The following is a 19,623-nucleotide window of genomic DNA, read 5'->3' as shown; positions in this document are numbered from 1 at the left end:
AGACTGTAATCTCTACAGACGGTTCATTTAAAGTGTACATGCTTTTGTAAATCCATTATTGAATACATTTGTCTGCAAAGTCCTTCCTAAGCTTTAAAAAAGTGCTTGTTTCAAACAAGGTTGCACCATTTAACAACAACTTTATTAATATTAGCTCTAATATTATTTCCAATTATTCCAAACAAGTTCTTGGTTTTAAGGATAAATGTTAATGCAGTTTAGAGAGGCCAACATATGATAATAATAATAATAATATGACTGATGATGTTAAGTTTAAAACATCACTGACATGTTTTGAGATTTGAGGTATAAAATGTTGTGTTTAGTGAAAAATTATTCTCAATCTCCAAATTTAAATCATAAATACACAGATCATACGTGTCTGTCAACCGTATTTTATATTACCTCTTCATTCCGGGTCATAACCAGTTGGCAGTGATGTCAGTATTTAGTAACAAGATTAACTTTGATCTTGCAAACAGTTGGTCAACAGACTAATGTTCTATCGCTAAATACAAAACCATACATTTTACTCATTTTAAAGTGCTTTTAATTTGAAGTTATGTCAAACACCAATATAAGGTTATCTTGGCTCAATTGTTGAGTGTGTATGGGATCAGATAACATAATCGTGATCACATAGGTAACAAGGAATTAAGTGGTCTCAGACTTTGAAAAGCTCTTCGGTAAATAATGAAATATGGAATAACTATACACATCCAGGCATCGTTTGAAGTTGATTTTAAAGTGCATAATTCATCAAGGCATCAATTACTCAGTCAATCAACTCATGTCCGCATTATTTCTCGTTACAGGCATAGAAACAGACAAACACTCGGCTAATAAAGCCCTTTCATGGTGCAGCAGTAAATCGACTGGACAGCAGTTACATCCATAACACTGATGGTTAATAAACATTTGTTGTTGTGATGCTCAGTTGCATATTTAAGGGAACAGCACTGTCGCTGTGTAAATTATTGATAAAACAAAAGTTATGTCAACCTGAAGTCTGAGAGAAGCAGAATAGTAACAGAGAAAGTGCGAGGAGGCAAACGAGTGGTGAACACAGGGTTGCTGATGGAGGGAGAAAACGGAGAAGTTGCAGAAGTTTGAAAACAAAGCTGACTTGCACATACAGTTGGTTTTGCATGTAGGACACTTATACAACAGTACGTGACAATAACAGTCTTCTTATGTTGTGCGTGCTACAATATCAAAAGGTCAAGATGCGCTTTGGTTAATTTAATTCCAAATGTGTTGTTGCACGGCGGTGCCTCTCCATGTGGTGATGGCTTTGATGGGTCCCGATAATAGCACATCCTGGGCTTTATGAATAAGTAGGTGTATTATTTGTAGATTTGGATGTCGGGGAGAAGCAAAACATAGCGGTGGCATGAAACATTGAACAAACTCATATTTATTGTGCTCTGTACACACAGAGGCAGGATGCTGCTCGGGCTTGGTCAGCAACGCCTTGGATAATTAAAGGTTTTACAAATTTCTCTTTATATGCATGCTTTATTGTTCATCCATTCAAAACTGCATTATTATTTATTATCTTTATTTGCAGAGTGTTTTATGATTGTTCACAGTGCTTGCAAAATGTACAAATGGGCATATTTATTTCAGCTGTGACACTGAATAATTGCAGTTTGAATGTAGTAATAGTTTAGGAGGTTGCTATACTGGGACCCCACCATTGATTTATGTATTCATAATTAGGATGAGTATGTGGTGTATCTTAGAATAACAACTGAATTGCGTTCCGAAGGCAAAATTAAAATGTCTTTTTTTTTTTTTTTAAATGCTGCTTCACGGCTCCCCATTGCATCTTGCTATATATGCAACTCAATTCACTGTGTCCTTTACATATTTCTCAACACCATAGAGTTTGTTTATACAATTTAATGTCTTATTGTTTATCATGTAGTGAGGGAAATCAGTGTAATGGGCTCCCCCATTGCTCAAAGGTTATCCACACAAGGCACATTTCGTTCGTTTTTTCATGTTGCAAGAGCCCAACTATTCATGAGCTGACCATGTCATATATGACATCTTTCAATCAGGCTTCACTGTGTGCGCGCCCATATAATTTTAGCACAAATTCCCTGTCAAACATTTGGTATTCACTATTACTATAACCCATATGTAAAACATGATTATTGCCAAATTGGGGCAGCGTTCTCTTTTTTTCATCCAGTCGCTGTTAAAGGATGCCAACGTTCTGGTTGCTGAGCAATTCTGTCCAATGTACTTCAGAATAAAACTAAATTGCAAAGCATATTCATAACAAGAGTTATTGCGGCCATATGCCCCCACCAACCAGTCTAGTTGCAGTTAACATTCATGTCTGTTCAAAATGTCATCCTTCATCATTATATCCTGTTAGACATTCATGTGAAATTGTCATAATTGTCATATGTATTTTGTGAGGTGACAGTGACCTTAAACCACCAAATTCTAATCAGTTCATCCTCATGTCCATGTGGATGTTTGTGTCGGATGTAAAGAAATTCCCTCACAGGCGTTTCTGAGCTATCACAATCTCGAGAGTGGGACAAACAGATGGACAACCCACAAACATAATGCCTGCTTTTTAGTGATGAGAAATGCAGCTGATTGAAATGCGTTTCTTTGTGTGTGTTTACGCACACTAAATTGCCTCGTATAGTTAGGGGAAATGTTCAGCACCCAGTCATCAGTCTTTGCTGTGCTGTGTTTGCAGTTGCATATTATAGTGTATCTTATATGTAAAGCAGGTTTATTTTCTGTTGCTGATGCATCCACTGGAAGAAAGAACACTTTAGCGTTGGTTTATTGTGATTAATAATTTCTGAAGGCATGGTTATCTGCTTGCCTGGTGCTCACAGCCTACATGATCATCTGCAGTCTAATCCAATCATATGCTCCTGATGAGTGGGACACTACTTCAGGATTTCCCCTCTGTTAGCACATCTGCTCAAAATAATGTAAAACATATAGTTGGAATTTGCCAATTCTTCTCTTTTCTCTGTGCATTTGCAATACAATCCCCCAACATCCCTTCTCAGTCTTTTAAATTGAATATAACTGTGAGAGTTTATGCTGCCATGACAGAGGCCATCAAAGTGCCTCGATGGAAGTTTGGACGCCATTTATCCTGCTGAAAAATATATTGTTTGGAGATTCCTAGACAGCGTTTTTTTTCTAAGACATCAGCAAACTGTTCCTGTGGTTTCATCTATCTTTATACCAGTCTCCTCTTTCGCACAATAAATAATAAGTTACTTCCTTCCCACTGCTGAGAACTCCTCACAAATCCATCTGCTAGTTTAGTTTGCCTCCAAACAACAATTAATCATGCTGTCACACAATCTATGCATGAGTGCTAGATGGCTCAGGGCTACAAGGCACACAGTGACACAGTCAAACAAAATAGCAGAGGATGTTAACTACTCTCTTATGTACAAAAAAAGTATAAGAATTATCACTGTGATCCAGTGTGAGAGTGTTGGAGTACTCAAAGTCCACTTTAGCCAGTCAGTTAGTTATCCTCCGGGACTCGTACAATTCATCAAGAACAAACTGTGCTAATCCAACAATGTGTTAAACAGAAATTCAGTGTATCACAGGAAAATAATCACAAATCTGAGGTGACACTTTATGATTGTCAAAGCAACTGAAATATACAATTGGACAATGCTATATTTGGCTCAACATTTGTATCTATATTTTGTGTACATCTTATTCTTCCCGAGTACATGATTGATCTTTTACCAGCATCCTCCTAAATAGTCTTCAGTCAATCTGCCAGTTTCACCTCATTTCTCAGTCTGCCGCCCCTTCACAGTGTGTACACAGGAAGTGACACCAACACAGCAGCGTCCCGGCTGACAAAACTGTTCATTTTCGTACCGTTTGCTGAAAATAATAAGACATTAAACCCTGGGAGGGCCGGAGAGCCTTATGTTGCTCGCAGTCTTGTCTTCGAAGAGCAGCTTTGCTTCCTTCTCACCAAAGGCGCTTAGATTTGGGGGCTCCTGCCTCCTGCCACATTTCAGAGGCAGCTGTGTTATTATGGATGGAGATTACTGAGTGTTGGTGGGCAGAAGAAGACAACCTCAACTGATCATTAGGGAAACAAAGAGCACTGCCTGTTAAGGGTGGCCTGCTGGATTGCTGCTTCAACACATTAACTCTTTAAATAGTGTGATGTCTTGAGAAGTCGGGATCGGCTTGTGAGGCGTGGATGCTCAAGATGACCGGCGGTGGTTTCTAACTCAAAATACTTTATTCAGATTCTTTTTAGTAAAAGGTCAACTTAATTTTAGCAGAAAGCCGCTACACAAAACTAACATAAGTATCTTCAGTTTAGTTCTGGTTCATTGCACGTAACATAAAAACTCTCTTTCTTCTCATCCGCTCCTGTCCTCTGTTCTCTCTCACACCAGCTCCTCCAGGGTAATCAGCCAGCTCTCTTTCAGCTGGGCAGCAGCAATGGGAATTGTAGTCAGTTAACCAGATGCCATGATTGGCTGTAGCCTCTGCTTTAACCACTGGGAGGGGATGTATCTCCCATTGATGACACTCCCTCTCATGACATCGCAATAGATAAACCTCTTGCCTCAAAAAGGTATCGATTTGTGTGGAAAATGTCATGTTTTATGTTTAAGGAGTTCTTTAACAAGGCTGCTACCGAAGAGGAAAGCTGCAGCACCGAAAGTGACCCTTCCTTCATTTTATTCCATAAAACCCAAACCTAATTCAAGATCAGGCTGCAACCTCCGGAGCTAAAAAATCAAGCCAATGCGGAAGTGTCTTGAACCTGCATTCTTTCTAATGGTCAGCAGGGGGTGACTCCTCTGGTTGCAAAAGAATGTCTGATTCAGAAAGCTAATTGTCACATTTTTGGTTGCCTAGAAATGTCTTGGCGTTCGGTTGCACTTAGCTTCAACCTCTTGTGTCACTTCTGGTTGCAAAAAAATAAGAAGGCGACAGCTTAAATATCGAGCTTGAGGCTTCAAAATCGTACCTTACAAACCAGTGGGTGATGTCACGGTGTCTCCATCCACAATAAAGCTACACAACATGGTATATGATTAACTCCATGTGTTAAGATACAATTTTTTATTAAACATTCAAGTCGAAGGGCTGCGGCTTCATAGAAAATACTTACAATCAAATAAACGTTTCTGACTTAGTAAAACAACCTACACGTAAAGGCACTTTTGATCTTGGTCCAATATAATTATTGTTTGTTGCAACATGAGTCATCTTCTTTTTTCCACATAAAAAGAAAATCAGTGATTTACCCCAGGATAACTCACCCCTGAATTTCTAGGTCAGAACTTTGGCTCTATATTTTATTTATTATTTCTTATATATTGACATTTCCTTTGCACTTTATCGCTAAAAAACATTTCAATGCAAGATTAGCCACACCGGTGAACTATCTTAGTGCTTTGTGGGTTATCCCTTATTCTACTAATGTTAGATGTGTTACTCCAAGTTTTTAAAGAGTTGTTTTTGGCAATGTTGGTAAAAAAAATATAGAACTTGTGAAATTATAGCCAACATTTTGCGTAAAAAAAGAATAAGCTGCAAAGCAAGACGTTGACAAAACAGTTGTTGTTCAACCTTTCGTTTAGCCATGATGACTTTTCTTTGTATTTCTATCTTTGTTTATTTCCTGCTGTGTACAATTTGTTTGTGACAGCACAGCTGTATCAAAACAAAAATCGTTTCCCATATCTTTGGGACTGACAACTAAGATATGTATGTGTACAGATTGTAAAGCCCTCTGAGGCAAATTTGTAATTTGTGATATTGGGCTATATAAAATAAACTGAATTGAATTGAAGATATCACACTCAATCAGGCAAATTGCCCCGTTTTACACCTTGTGTGATTATTTTCGGCCTCTCACATTTTTCAATTGAAATATAAAAGTGTTTTCTCAATTACTGTGACAACAGTCAAGGCTGTGTTTATCTGCAGAGAAGCAAATCGTGCCACCGCTCCACAGCCATTCTGTGATTCTAACTGAATGATTTCACGCTCGGAGAAGCGGAAGTATGGGAGAATATATCAGGTAGGAAGGGACAATAAGGCCACTGGTGTGGAAGCACCATCTTATTCTTCTTCTTTTTTCCACGTTTAGCACAGGTATATTGTCTTATTGATTACTCAGATGGCTGCTAAATCTCAAAATTGTCCTTATAACATTTGATTCACTCACTTACAATTTAAATGGTCAACATTGTAGATGGAGGAATACTTAATGACACATTTGGAATAAGACACAATTTCACTAAAACATATTTATATTCTCAAACGTACTGTGTGGCATTTGCTGTTTATATTATTCAACTAAACAATACATTTTGTGAGATGCCTTAATAAGTATGGGAGCTACATTTCACTTTTCTGACACATTTCTAATCAAATATTGAAGTATTCCTTTCATATAACCCTGTCACTTTAATTTATGAAACCTTTGTGCATCCCAGGGTTCAGTTGCCGTGGTGACTAGATCACATTTCCTCCTGTATAGTGAAAACAAGCTCATTTACGCGATCATCTCCTGGCTCTGTGTTTCTGCACCTGCTCAGTTCAAGGCAGTCAATGTCTTAAATTACTAACACACCAATCGGACCACCTCTATTGCGCAAATTATACTGAAAATATTTTAACGTATTTTTCTTGCTTAAAATGTCTTAAATAATAGAAATATTTGAAGAAGAAAAAACATGTCTAAAAATTCAATTCAATTCAGTTTATTTTGTATAGCCCAAAATCACAAATTATAAATTTGCCTCAGAGGGCTTTACAATGTCTACATCCCTGACCTCACATCAAATCAGGAAAAACTCCCCCCCAAAAAAGGAAACTTTCACAGGGAAAAAATGATGGACAGAAGCAATACAGTGTACAGAATGAACAGCGTTACAGAGTTACAACACATTCAATTCAATGAATATAATGAGTAGTAGGCATGGACCACAATGCAGATTTCCACAATCCATGTAAACAGAAGGAGGAAGAGAGGAGGCGCATCAGCAGGGCCATGGCAGGGGGTAATTTTACCATTTTATAAAAAACTTAGCATCCGAACTCATTTTCAATTATGAAAAGTTCACACACCCAAGAAAGTATTTATTTTTTCATGACCTTCACAGGAGTTCCTGCTCATGTAATGTGATCAATAATTTGTCATATCAATGTACAAGACCCCTTTTCAAGACTAAACCGTAATAACATGATTTATTATTACTGCCCTTTAGTAAAACTTGGATAAGTTATGCTGCCATATGGCAACCCCACACACCAGTGGGATGTGTAGCAAAGGGCAGTAGATCCTTGAGTCTGGCTTTTGGGGCTTATGAAGAAAAAGAAGCCCAAATGTATCAACAGTCACAGTATACATGGCTAAGATAAGGTAAATAAAAAATTATGGATCTGTTGTAATTTTGAAGTGGCTTTAAGCTGAATCAAGCTAACTGCTCACAATGCTAACATGCCGATGATGTCTAGCAGGACCACGTCCTCTATCTTAGTCCAACATGTTAGAATATCCTAATGAGAATAAAACACAAAGTATGGTGTACGTAAGTCCTGGACAAAATACAAGTTTGACTTTATGATTGCTCTAGAAGAAAAGTTAAGGGATCACATAAGTTATTACATTTCAACCTTTATCTTTGCTAAATTTCATGGCGATCCACCCAACAGTCGTCGAAACATTTCAATTAAATCCACATTTGTTTGAAAACTCATGGGCATCACCAAAGTAATTAAGAGTCATCCTCCAGGCACCATCATAATCTTTACCCAATTTAATGGGAATACATCCAATTGTTGTCTAGACATTTCACAAAATATCTAAAATCTTAACCTCATGGTGGCACAAGAGGAAACAGGAGATAACCAAAGTCAGTCATCTTAATCCTCTGGGGACCATGTTTACTTTACCTCATTTCAGGCAGTCAACCCAACAGTTTTTGAGGTATTTCAGTCTGGAACAATGTGGTCAACCAACTTCCTGACTGACAGACTATAATTATTCCACATACCTCCACCAGGCAACATTTTCCCACTTGGTCCAACTCACCACTCGATGGTAAACACTTTAACAGACATTCACCTGCAAGCATGACTGACTCACACAGAGGATTTAGTCATTTCTCCCATACTGAGTAGTTTTTGGCCGTGGCTTGTAAACACGCAGAACACCACGTCTCCCGCACCTCCGGCTAGAAGGTTGAATCCGAACAAGCTTGAGTGACAAGATGATGCATAGCTAAAATATATAGCAAAAGTATATAAATAAACAGGATCACAAGAGTCCAAACCCATGGTAGCGGACAATGTCAACATGTCGACGTTGAGCAGGTCTAACATTCTATCATGTTTACAGTCTTAGTTTAGCATGTTCGTATGCTAACATTTGCTCATTGGGATTGAACAAAAAAAGTACAGCTCATGCTTTTGGGAATGTCATTAGTTGTGCAGGTCATAAACAGGTAGAAAGTAAAGTGATCACCAAAGTTATTACAATTAATCTTGAGGGGAGCATAAACGTCTGTACCAAATTGCAACCAAAAGTCTGCGATTCATGCATGATTCTTCCCCATTACCATCTCAGACGCTCATGTCTAGACAGCTGACCCTGAATAGGATGAGCGGTTACGTCAAGGTGACATTGGTAGACATGAACGTCAGATGCGGACGAGTTCAAGAAAAGGTCACATACGTCATGTGAATTACTCTGCTTGGAAGACTCCTGTATGTGCGTGTTTTCTGTAGGTGTATTAGCCGACAGTTCTTTGAGCAGACTTGGCGCAACTTCTATGTGATTTCAACCCAGCTCCTTCTTGCAAGAATAAATGTCCTGATGATTTTACACTAGGTGTCGAGTAACAATTTTTCTAACAAGTAGATGTGGAGATATTTCAGATAATTGGGTCAGAAAAAAAAACTTGAATAAACTGCTGCTCTCGAGATATAAAATTCAGGGGCATCCCCAATGTCATGAGGATTACTTGATATTATTGAGTGACAAAGTCTGCATGAGATCAGGTCACAAAGCCCTAACCCTACTGAAGTAATTAACCCAGACCATGATGTGTTCATACATCTAACCCCTCTGTTTGTGTGCCAACAGCTAATCATACCTTAACCATAGCGTCGTCAAGGGATAAATCTCCTCCATCAATGTAAATTAAAATGAAAATCAAGCTTATATGTGGATGCGTAAAAGCAGCTCTGGTGAGGTGATTTTTGCATAATAATAAAAAAATGAAATACATGAAACAATCTGCTTCTGATACACTTGCCTGTCTTTAAGGTTCTAACTCTCAAAGCAGATCCTTTCTTCTACATCTCTCTTGCTTTCTAAAACCAAGAGAATGGATCAAAGACATCATTGATCCTCTCCGCCTTCATTTGCAATCAGATCTGAGGAGTCGCACTCTGCTACAATAATCTACTGTCCACACTGGAAAAAGTGCTGCAGCAGGACCTGCAATCTGTCAGTGTATGTTTGCTTGGATATTAATGTTAAAGGACTGCACTGACAGAGGTCACCTTACCAACAGGTATAAATTAAATGTTCATAGCTGACCCACACAGTTAAGAATCTGGGAATAATATTGAATCCCTCTCTTACATTTGCAAACAGCCTTACTCCACCTTCGTAAATTAGTCCAAATACACCTAATTTTATCAACATCAAACACTGAAATCTTCATACATGCCTTCATTACATTTAAAATAAACAACAGTAGTGCAGCAGTTCTGGTCCAGAATGCAGGTCCTGAACATATAACACAGTTATTAATGCATTGGTTCACGCAAGAGCTGATTTCAGGCTCTTACTTCTGACCAATAGGGCTGCAAATGGACTGGCTCCCTCGTATATCTCCAGCGTTATTTCATAATATACTCCATCGCACCCTTTCTGTTCCTTTGATGCCGGATACTTAACCATTCCTCGATATAATAAAAAACGCTTTTGGTGGTTGAGCCTTTCCCAACCAAGCTCCACTTTTTTGGGGGAATAATCTCCCACTGCACATTTGGTAGGTGAGCTCTGTTGATACTTTCAAATCCAGGCTGAAAACACATCTTGTTTCTGTTCACTCAGTTTTCTCCGTTTTTAAAAGGATTAACCTGAACGTTGTTCTGATATTAACATTATAACCCGTGTATGTGTATTTGTGTGTATGTGTGTGTACTTTAACTTATTTCCTGCTGACTTGTTAAGTGTACGGAGACTTTCTGGGTAATGGGCACTTTAAATAAACTAAAGCTGAAGTTGATGAGCAAGCTCAAGCTGTATAGTGTACACAGAGTGTACTGCATACAAATTAACAACACAATAGTTTGACTATTTTTCCTGGGTCTGCACCATCAGCACTAATCTATAAGCAGAAGGCCATTAGTTTAGCTTAGCATAAACGTGGGAAGCAGTAGGAGGAAACGGGTAGCCTGCCTTGGTACACAAACAGGAAAAAGACAAGCTGCGGTTTTAAGGATAGTTACGTTTGTCAAAGCATCAGCTTTACCATTTTAAAGCAACGCATCCGATTAAACATTTTAAATGTTGTCCTTCAAGCTGCAAATCAAACAATGCCATACTAAGTCCAAGCTAAACCGGTGTTGGCAAAGGTCATCTTGTTCTGAGCCAGTGGAGATCCTTGCTATGCGGCACAGAGGGAGGCCGGGTGCCGTTCATCTGCTTGCAGGCTACTGCCTGGTGCCCACGCAGCAGTAACATGGAGATGTTTGCTGCTTTGTCAAAAAATGTCTATTGATTTTATTACAAACAGGGGTAAATGTACTATAATAATTGTGATAGTCTATTACATCCTGAACTGTAATGGAATTATGAAAATTCTGAGTAGAAAAACGCTGATAGCATTGACATGCCTTGGGATTGATATGCATGACAGTGGTTGCTGAAAATAGACCTTTTTGGACTCAATCACTCTTCTGCTCTGTGCTGACAGCAGCTCAATTAAACAGCTCATCTCAATGACATTCGGGACATCGTTGAATGAGATACTGCTCTGCGCACATTTCACCTGGATGCAGAATAATTACACCGATCCCTATCCATACTATCCGTAATGTCACTCTCGTTCATCACTGTGCTGTGTGCTCAGCCTTATTGAAAAAAAATGTGATGTGGCTCTATACGTATTTTGAGCCGACTTTGAGGGCTTAACAGAAATAGCATGTGTCAATTTCATTGTAAAACCCACAGGCATGTGAAATATTCATTGGCAAACCCATTTGTTCACAGATCATTGCTTCATCTGTTGTATTGTAGCTTCAGAGCACCATCCATCAAATCCTGTTAAGACTAATGAGCTTATATGAGTCAAAATAGAAATATTTCTCTCGTTGCCCCACAGCTGAATGGGGAGTCTTTTGATTAACACATCGTGACAACGAAACACACACGCACACACACACACACACACACTGGGATACACCTACACACAGTGACTATATACTGTAGAAATCCCGCCATCGTGGCCCTCAGGAGAAGTTTGTTGAAGTGCTGATGTTGATTAGCATAGCTTTGAGTGAGCCAGCCCTTTGTCATGCATTTGCCACGATGAATCAAGTTCAACATCTGCAGCCACCGGGCTGTCACCACAGAAAGATTTGCCACAGATGAAGTTGATTTGCACATCAAACCGAGGACCTCATGTGCCACAACCCACTCATTTGCTGTGAAAAATATGCCCACACCTGTTTTAAAATGATCGATAGGACCATCACAACCCTCATTTATTTATAGCTTATAGGCAGAATCCCTAATGACAGTAGACTAAAATGTTATGATTCTGTTGGAATATTAGTACTATTTAAAATGAGCTCTCTCAGCAGTCGTCTTGATTATTGCTTTAATTCACCATCAGAATACAGACGGCCTCTATTTGTTTTTTTTTAAATCCCTTTTGTAACTGCGGAGATCTAAATTATTGAGAGATGGAAACACATTTATTTGAGAGACACTATTTTATGTTCTTTTTAACTGCTTTGTGAATAATTAACAAAGAGGACAAGATGTATACGCAATTAAATCTGAGCTGTTTAATCAATGTTTCATTCTGTTTAACTTGGACACAGAAACAGTGGATAATGTTTCTGCTTGTATTTGTTGCTACCTTGCTTGCTGCCTTTTTTCAGCTTTGTCACAATGCATTTTCCAGCAGGTTTTTTAGTTAGGTAATTTATCTTAAGAAATAGAAGAATGTTCTTAATCCATCAGTTTATCACAAATATTCACAGTCTTGATCACCAAATTTGGAGATACATGGTTTTCAATTGCCTCAATTGTATTTACTTAATATATTTTATAACCTCTATTGAAGTCATTCTGCTGACTTCCACTGGGTGTTTTATCGAACTGCAACATTATAAATTATTCACCTTACCATTTGTATTATAATACTTTATCTCAAACTGTAGATTATTAATGATGTGGAGAAGAAGGAGAACACTGGAGGCTTTTCTTGGTCATGGTGCATTATCTTCTTTTTATGACAGTTTGTTTACCAGCCATCTCCAAATGATGGACGATAGGTTAACAAGGAACCAGTATCATTTGTCCGACACACTGGACATTCTTGGACAAAACCCTCTAAATAACGTGGAAGGAGGACAAACTGCTACACCGCAGGTCTATTTCCTTCCACTGATAAAGCAGTTAGGTTGGTAGTGTTTGCTGCACTGGAAGGGCATCTAAGCACCACCAAAGTGAATGCAGGTAGGCAGTGGACCTGTTTGCATTAACAACACCGCGGGGCAACTAAAGGGGGCGAGTCCATATCAACTGCAGCCGGAGCAGAGAGGTAATTGACTCTTTTGAAAACCCGCAGCCAGAAACTATTTATTTGTCTGTTAATCAGAATCGCCCAAGAAGAGCAGATCCAATCTCCAGTAACAGGAAGTGCAGTCGACCCCCAGACCCAACCTTTGAGGGGAAACGCAGGGTGGGGGCGATAAGCTCTCAATTATCAAAGCTATCTGGGAACAATAGCCCACCAGCGTAGACAGCGTAGTATTTGCGCCCTGGTTTAACTACATTAAGGAAGGGAGTCAACCGAGATCTGCTTGAACTCAATATCTCTTTGTAATTAGAAAGGCCTGACATCATTTTTCTGATGCCTAATTCATCACAGGGCTTATTAAATTACTTTAATTAATGTTTAAGAACATAATTAAGGGATAAGGTTAAGCAAGTTCACATATAGTTCAATATAATGTACTAGAAAAGTCAATTAGCTTTCTTTTTTCCTCGCCTGGGGCTTTCTGCCTGTCTTTGCAGTCTTGATTTGAAAATAAACATTTTTAAATGTTCACTTAGTCTAATGATCAGATATGACAAATTAATTTGAATTGAATCCTCAGAGGTTTATGAAAAAACAGTGAAGGGGAATCAGCTGCTAGAGATGTATTTGCTTTTATTGAGCTTCATTAGCTACAGTGTCCCAACAGATTAAGGCAATTTTCACATCCAGTTAAACAGCTGCTGCAAAGTTTGAAGTTTTATTCAAAATAAACGCATAGCCAGTGGTGGAAAGTATATTTAAGTACATTTACCCAAGTACTGTACTTAAGTACAATTTGTGGGTCTTTACTTTGAGTAATGTATTATAATTAATAACTGTATGCTACTTTAAACCTCTACTCCACTACATTGTAGAGGGACATATTTAGCTTTTTATTCCACTACATTTATCTGACATCTGGAGTTTCATTATAGATGTATTATAGATTTAGATTTGACAAACAAAACAATTCATAAAATAGGATTCTGTGCTATAGATTGAACTAAACAACAATCAGTTGTTAAAATGGGCTCCACCTTTAACAACTGTAAAATTGAAATGATGTGTACATAATATTCCACTGATATGATGTACATACTATTGTAAACTGACTATAACCAATCTAACCAACAAACAGTTGTGGGAATGTAGGACTTTTACTTGTAGCAGCATTTCCAAGCGACCATTTGTTCAGTTTATATGCAGCTTCACGACTTGGTCTCTCTCTCTGTTTCTCTCTTTCACACACAAAGCTAAATCCTTATTATTACAGGTTGTAAACACTCAGGGATCTCAATTGGGGCGATGGGGGGATGGCGGTGGGGGACTGGCGCTGGGCGACTGGCGGTGGGGAGCTGGCAAGTCACAGGTGGTTCAGCTCGCGGTGGAATTTATCACAGGAGACATTTTGACCTGCAGGGACCAGCAGAGCCACTCAGACTGTGAGAAAAACAAGCCCAGTGGTCGTTATGTTTTTGTTTTTAGTTTGTAAACACTGTGACGCCCCCTGAGTCCTGTTGCCTCGGTACTGTGTTCCTCAGTTATTTAAGCCTGCCTGCCCAGACGCTACTGTGTCGATCACCTCACCCTTCACCAAGTGAACACACTGATGACATGCGCCTCACATTGACCACTGCATTCATGACTCTCCCACCTCATAGGGTGCTTGAATCAATGTCACTTTTTTTATTGGCAAGTTTGGCGTACATCTCCCTCCTTTGAGAGAGAGGAACGGAGCGGTGGCAGCAGCATTGAAGTCAGATGGAGGGTGGGGTGTTGGGAAGAGCGATGTGGAAACAGAGGGATTAAGACACGAGAAGAGGAGGAGGGGATCGGGGAGTCTTAGACTCTGGTTAGCTGTTGTGTTTGGTGACTTGCTTTTTGTAGCATTTATGTGATGCAACAATTCTGTCCTATCACCTGGGGATACATGTGATTCATTAAGTCCTCACACATTATTGCACACACACATTAACACACATACCGCACATTCATGCACTTAACAATCTTGGCCCTGCTCACACACACACACATTGAAACACATACACTAACACACATTATATATTTACACATTTATATATATATATGTGCATACATTCAAGCGTGTTTGTGAGTGAACACACTTGAGACACCGTGGAGGAGAAGAATCAGCTGAGGACGGAGACAAGTTGTATTCATCTTCTGTATGCTGGGCTGCTGCTGCTGCTGCGTGTGTGTGGGTGTGTTAGTCCCCTTGGATGAGCACACACACGGCTGAGGATGCAGCTGGGAGCATGAGTTCTGACCGAGAGGAGTATGACATGGTCTGTCAGAAAGCTGTGACCCTAATTGTTGACCTTTGCCTGCACAACAGCTCACTGTTGGATCAAGACACCTGTAAGGATTACCTCTTCCTGTTGTCCAGCCACAGCTCTGACCGCAGAGAACTAGGTAAGAAATATCATGAACTCCTGATCTATATTAGGTGAAAGGAAGCTGCCTTTCTGTTGTGCTTTGTAAGAATCCATGCTATATCTCAGAAGAAAGCTACTTTTAAAGGATTTTGTGTCGTTTTACCTGTATGCGAGTGTAAAAGCTGCAATCTGCTCATGTAGTTGTACCTCTTTTCCCTTTTGTTTACCGATTATAGATGGTTACTCAGATAGAGCTTCGAATGAGTCATTAATTCCTTTTGTGACCCAAGGCAAAAGGGGAACAATAGGTATATAAAGCAAACTCACATTGGATCCCCAGTTAACTCCAGAGAGCAGAGCTCCGATATTGTTATTACAGAAGATAAGCCTTCGGGCTGACTAATGCCAGCTGATGCTGTCTTGACCACTAATGCTTGCAAAGAAAAAGAGAAGAGAAACAAACAAACCTTTTTTCGAAATGTATGTTGCTGTAATGGTGTGTGCCTAATCTGCCCTGCAAAGTTTCAACATCCTCAATTGGATTTTTAATTTATTCATGATGGATGATTTACACATCTGTTGCACCCTTGTGCATCTGTTGCTTTGGCACTTGTAAGGGGCTTCACCCTCTTTAAAGGAATAATCTCTCTCTTTTTAATGAAGCAGCTCCACTAAGGGTTCTTTCAAGCTCTGCATGCTGTAATTCTTTGTTGTGTGTGTTCTAGTTGTGAAAAAGGTGCTGTTAAATCAGGGAAATATTGTCTGAATTGTCTTGAAGCAGAGGACACTCATAAATGTAGTGTTATATTGCACATAACACTGTTCAAGACATGACCAACGGGCATGTGAATAATTGTAGCATTATAGATTTAGAAAAGCAGGTGTCCCTGAGCTCTGACAGTGTAAAGGGTTTATGGATAGCTGAGCTTAAACATAAAAGAAATTGTGTCTACAATTTGTAAAAAAGCACTTTATTTTTGTCAGGAAAACTGGATTTAGAATACCAATGCAGAATATCAGGACATTTGATGTCATGCCAATAACATGATCTGTTGCATATTGGATATCTGTTACTGCAATTTTTAATTATTTGCTAATCCAGCTAATTTAGTATTTCTTCTTCAAACAAATGAGTTTCTTGAACTAATTTCAAGAAAGAGGAAATATCATTTGCGGTTTCTTTTTCAAGGATGGCTTCCTGTTCACAGCGTGCATGTCACACCAATCCTGACCAAATCCACTGTCAACTCACATCATTCTCAGTGGAGGAATTGAACGTACATCACAGTGCCACTGGCATCTACCACTGAGCTGTAGGGACATTAAATGCCACTGCATGTTATGCAGCCATTGATGGAAATGATTTCTGCCACATGGAAACTAAACAAGCTGCTTCCCATAATGTTGGAGAATGTGTAGGTTGGGGGAGGGGGGTTGTATTAAATGTCATTGTCTATATTTTTCCAAGCAGTGTTTAACAGATATATATATATATATATATATATATATATATATATATATATATATATATATATATATAAAAGGTGCATGATACGAGATTGGGAGCATTTCTATTTCTAAGGCTCTCAACATGGCGGCGGTCAGCTTGCGGCAGACAGCTAACAGTGCTAACAGCGCTACCTGTGCAAATAACAGTAAAAGTGCCTGCAGAGCCAACAGCGTACCTAAAGGGGGAGCTGATGGGTTGGTGATACGTTTCCATGACAATGCGGTCTGTCAGGTTGGCGTTATCAGTGGAAACAGCTGAACAGTGCAGAGGAATTTAAAAAACACAACAAGAGTTTTCCCCATCCAGATGGTACCGGTACATTAAATTTTGGGTCCGAGCCCAAGGACCAGTAAAAGATCTAAATACGTTTTCCATCAATGACCAACACTCTCCTCTTAATGTCATCTGTTTAACTTCTTTGCTGTAAAACTTTATTTAAGTCTTGCTATTATTACAGACATGTCCTAGCTAACCAAATGTCTCAACTAATTCAGGGACCTTGGCCTTATGCACTGTATACACTTTCTATACACTGTATACACTTTCAATACGCTGTATACAATTTAATTTTTATTTTATTTTTACATTTTCATTTCCTTTATTATTTAAATTCTTAAATGTAATATGTCCTCCTCTGCAAATTTTATTTTATTGTATTGTATATATTGTAAACATGTTTGCTGCTGCTTCAAAGAAATTTCCCCCTGGGGATGAATAAAGTACGTATCTTATCTTATCTTGGTGCTTAACCCATGATGGGCTCGGGCTTATTGGAAACGGTGTTTGTTAAAGGCAAAAACAGAAACCATAAATAAACTAGAGACCATTTTGCAATGGGATCACACCAACTGTGACGTCAAATCGGGCTTGGGGCGTAAAGGGGGAGGGCCAATGGCCCCTTACCCTCTTTTGGCACCCTAGATCAAATCACACCCACCTGATGACTTATTGATATATTATGTTTAATTTCCAAAGTGTGATGCATGTTTCAGTTGCTCATGACTCTAATAACTCACCTCAAGATGCCGTTCTCACATTTTACATATGTTCATGACAAACACACAGTTTTTTGTCAAAACTATCAATGAACCACTGTTGCTCCCGAGTAATAATAATAATAATAACTTTATTTATATAGCGCCTTTAAAAACAGGGTTTACAAAGTGCTCTACATAGAAGCAAGGCAAAACATAACGTCAATACAAGTAAAAAAAAAAATGACATGTAAACATTTCAGAAAATACAGGAGGCAAAGGAGACCATGCCATATAGGCAATGAACACAATAATGGAATAGAAAAATACAAATACAAAATAAAGCAGAACAGACAAATTAAAATAGAGGAAACAAAGAACTGCATAAAAGGACGACATCACTTAAAAGCAGTTCTATAAAAATGGGTTTTAAGAAGTGGTTTAAAAAAAGTTACTGATTCTGCAAGCCTTATCCCCTATATGCATACTGTGAGTATACAGTATGTGCATTTTCAAATCCATTTGCAATCACCTTCTTCTTCTCCTCAGCTTTTAAGAACATTTTGAACAATGTAAAATCAATAAGATGCCATTAATTTTGCGATCATGCAGCTGTTTGAATACATCTGCAACTATCCTGCTCACAGCAGTAGAACCATTTTTCGTGAGTAGATATTCCCATGTGAACTCCCCACTGTTGGCTGAGCATCCTACACTAGTTTCAAATCGATTATGATAAAATAAGAATGACTAATTAGAAAGCCTGGGACTTCAACTCCCTTGTCCTGGTGCGGCTGTGAGAAAATAAGCTATTGTCTTTATTGACCAATTTGTTGAAACTTGAGTTGGCTGATTGTATTTCAATCAAGGCCACGCAGGACACACCTGCTGTGCGTGTGAAAGGCAACACAAGACTTTTTCAGGGAGATAAATAGGAGCTCGGCTCAGCGTCTCACACTCTTCTGAGCTAACATTTCCCACTGATCAGCCGCCTATCTAAGATATCGATATTCACTCCCGAGTGCTGATACAAGTAACAAAACATATCCCTTAAGCCTGTGTAGCTCCTGAATTGCTGGATGCACTTATAACCCACCTTCCACCCCCTCCTCCCAACAAACACAACACTCACCCTCATTATAAATCCCCCTTTCATTATCAGCTGCAGCTTCAGGTGTGTGGGCTTTGAATTGATGAGGCCTATTTTTGATTGCGTTGTTTCACGCACGCCCATCTCATCTTGAGGTTTATTAAACAAGACCCTGGCTGGCAGAGTACATTAGCATCAGCAGATCATTCATTTAGTTCCCACTAGTATCCACTCTTTCTATGGCCTTGGTATTTGCAGGGACGGATGCTGCATTGCAGGTTCAATCCAAAACAGAAAAACAAGAACATCAAATTAACTGCACTGTGGAGATTAGAACCCCATTCGAACCACTGTGCCTTTCAATAATTAATACCCAGTGTCCTGTCTCTGTATTTTATTGATACAACATTTCACTGTGGACCACAAAAGAACAGTGAAGACACTGTTCCTGTTGTGGAAGATAACTGTCCAAATGAAAAGACCAAATGCCAAGCTTCAAAGGCTTGTGTGATTAATACTGTAATCATTACAATAATGAAACACATGTTGGTATTTTTGCATCTTATGGTATTCACTTAAGCAAGGTGCGCATGGACATATATCCAATATGCAGAATTAGGTATGTATGTATTTATCCAGCCGTCATGCTTTCTTTGCACCTTAACACAAGTGTGAGGGTATGAAATGATCCAGGTGGTTCAAATCAAACACATACAGTCGAGTAGGGTCAGTGAGCCGATTCAGTATGACCAGCAAAGTAGAACACATTTTTATTAAAGTTAATGCGCTAAAGACAAAGGTCAAACAGTGGCTTGAATACCAATCGGCTCTT

The 19,623-nt window shown here is 39.0% G+C and overlaps 1 protein-coding gene across 1 annotated transcript in view; it reads left to right on the top strand.

Moving 5' to 3' along the window:
- The first annotated feature begins 15,097 nt into the window (after positions 1–15,097).
- syt6a (synaptotagmin VIa) overlaps positions 15,098–19,623 on the top strand; it is a 48,290-nt gene continuing 43,764 nt past the window's right edge. The window contains exon 1 of the mRNA XM_034536505.1: positions 15,098–15,254. Coding sequence (XP_034392396.1) covers positions 15,098–15,254 — 157 coding nt within the window. The remainder of the gene's footprint in view (positions 15,255–19,623) is intronic.

Source organism: Cyclopterus lumpus, chromosome 7, assembly GCF_009769545.1.
Source record: "Cyclopterus lumpus isolate fCycLum1 chromosome 7, fCycLum1.pri, whole genome shotgun sequence".
NCBI classification, from domain to species: domain Eukaryota; kingdom Metazoa; phylum Chordata; class Actinopteri; order Perciformes; family Cyclopteridae; genus Cyclopterus; species Cyclopterus lumpus.
Note: the sequence above shows the minus strand (reverse complement) of the source record. Positions and strands in the feature narration are given on the sequence as shown.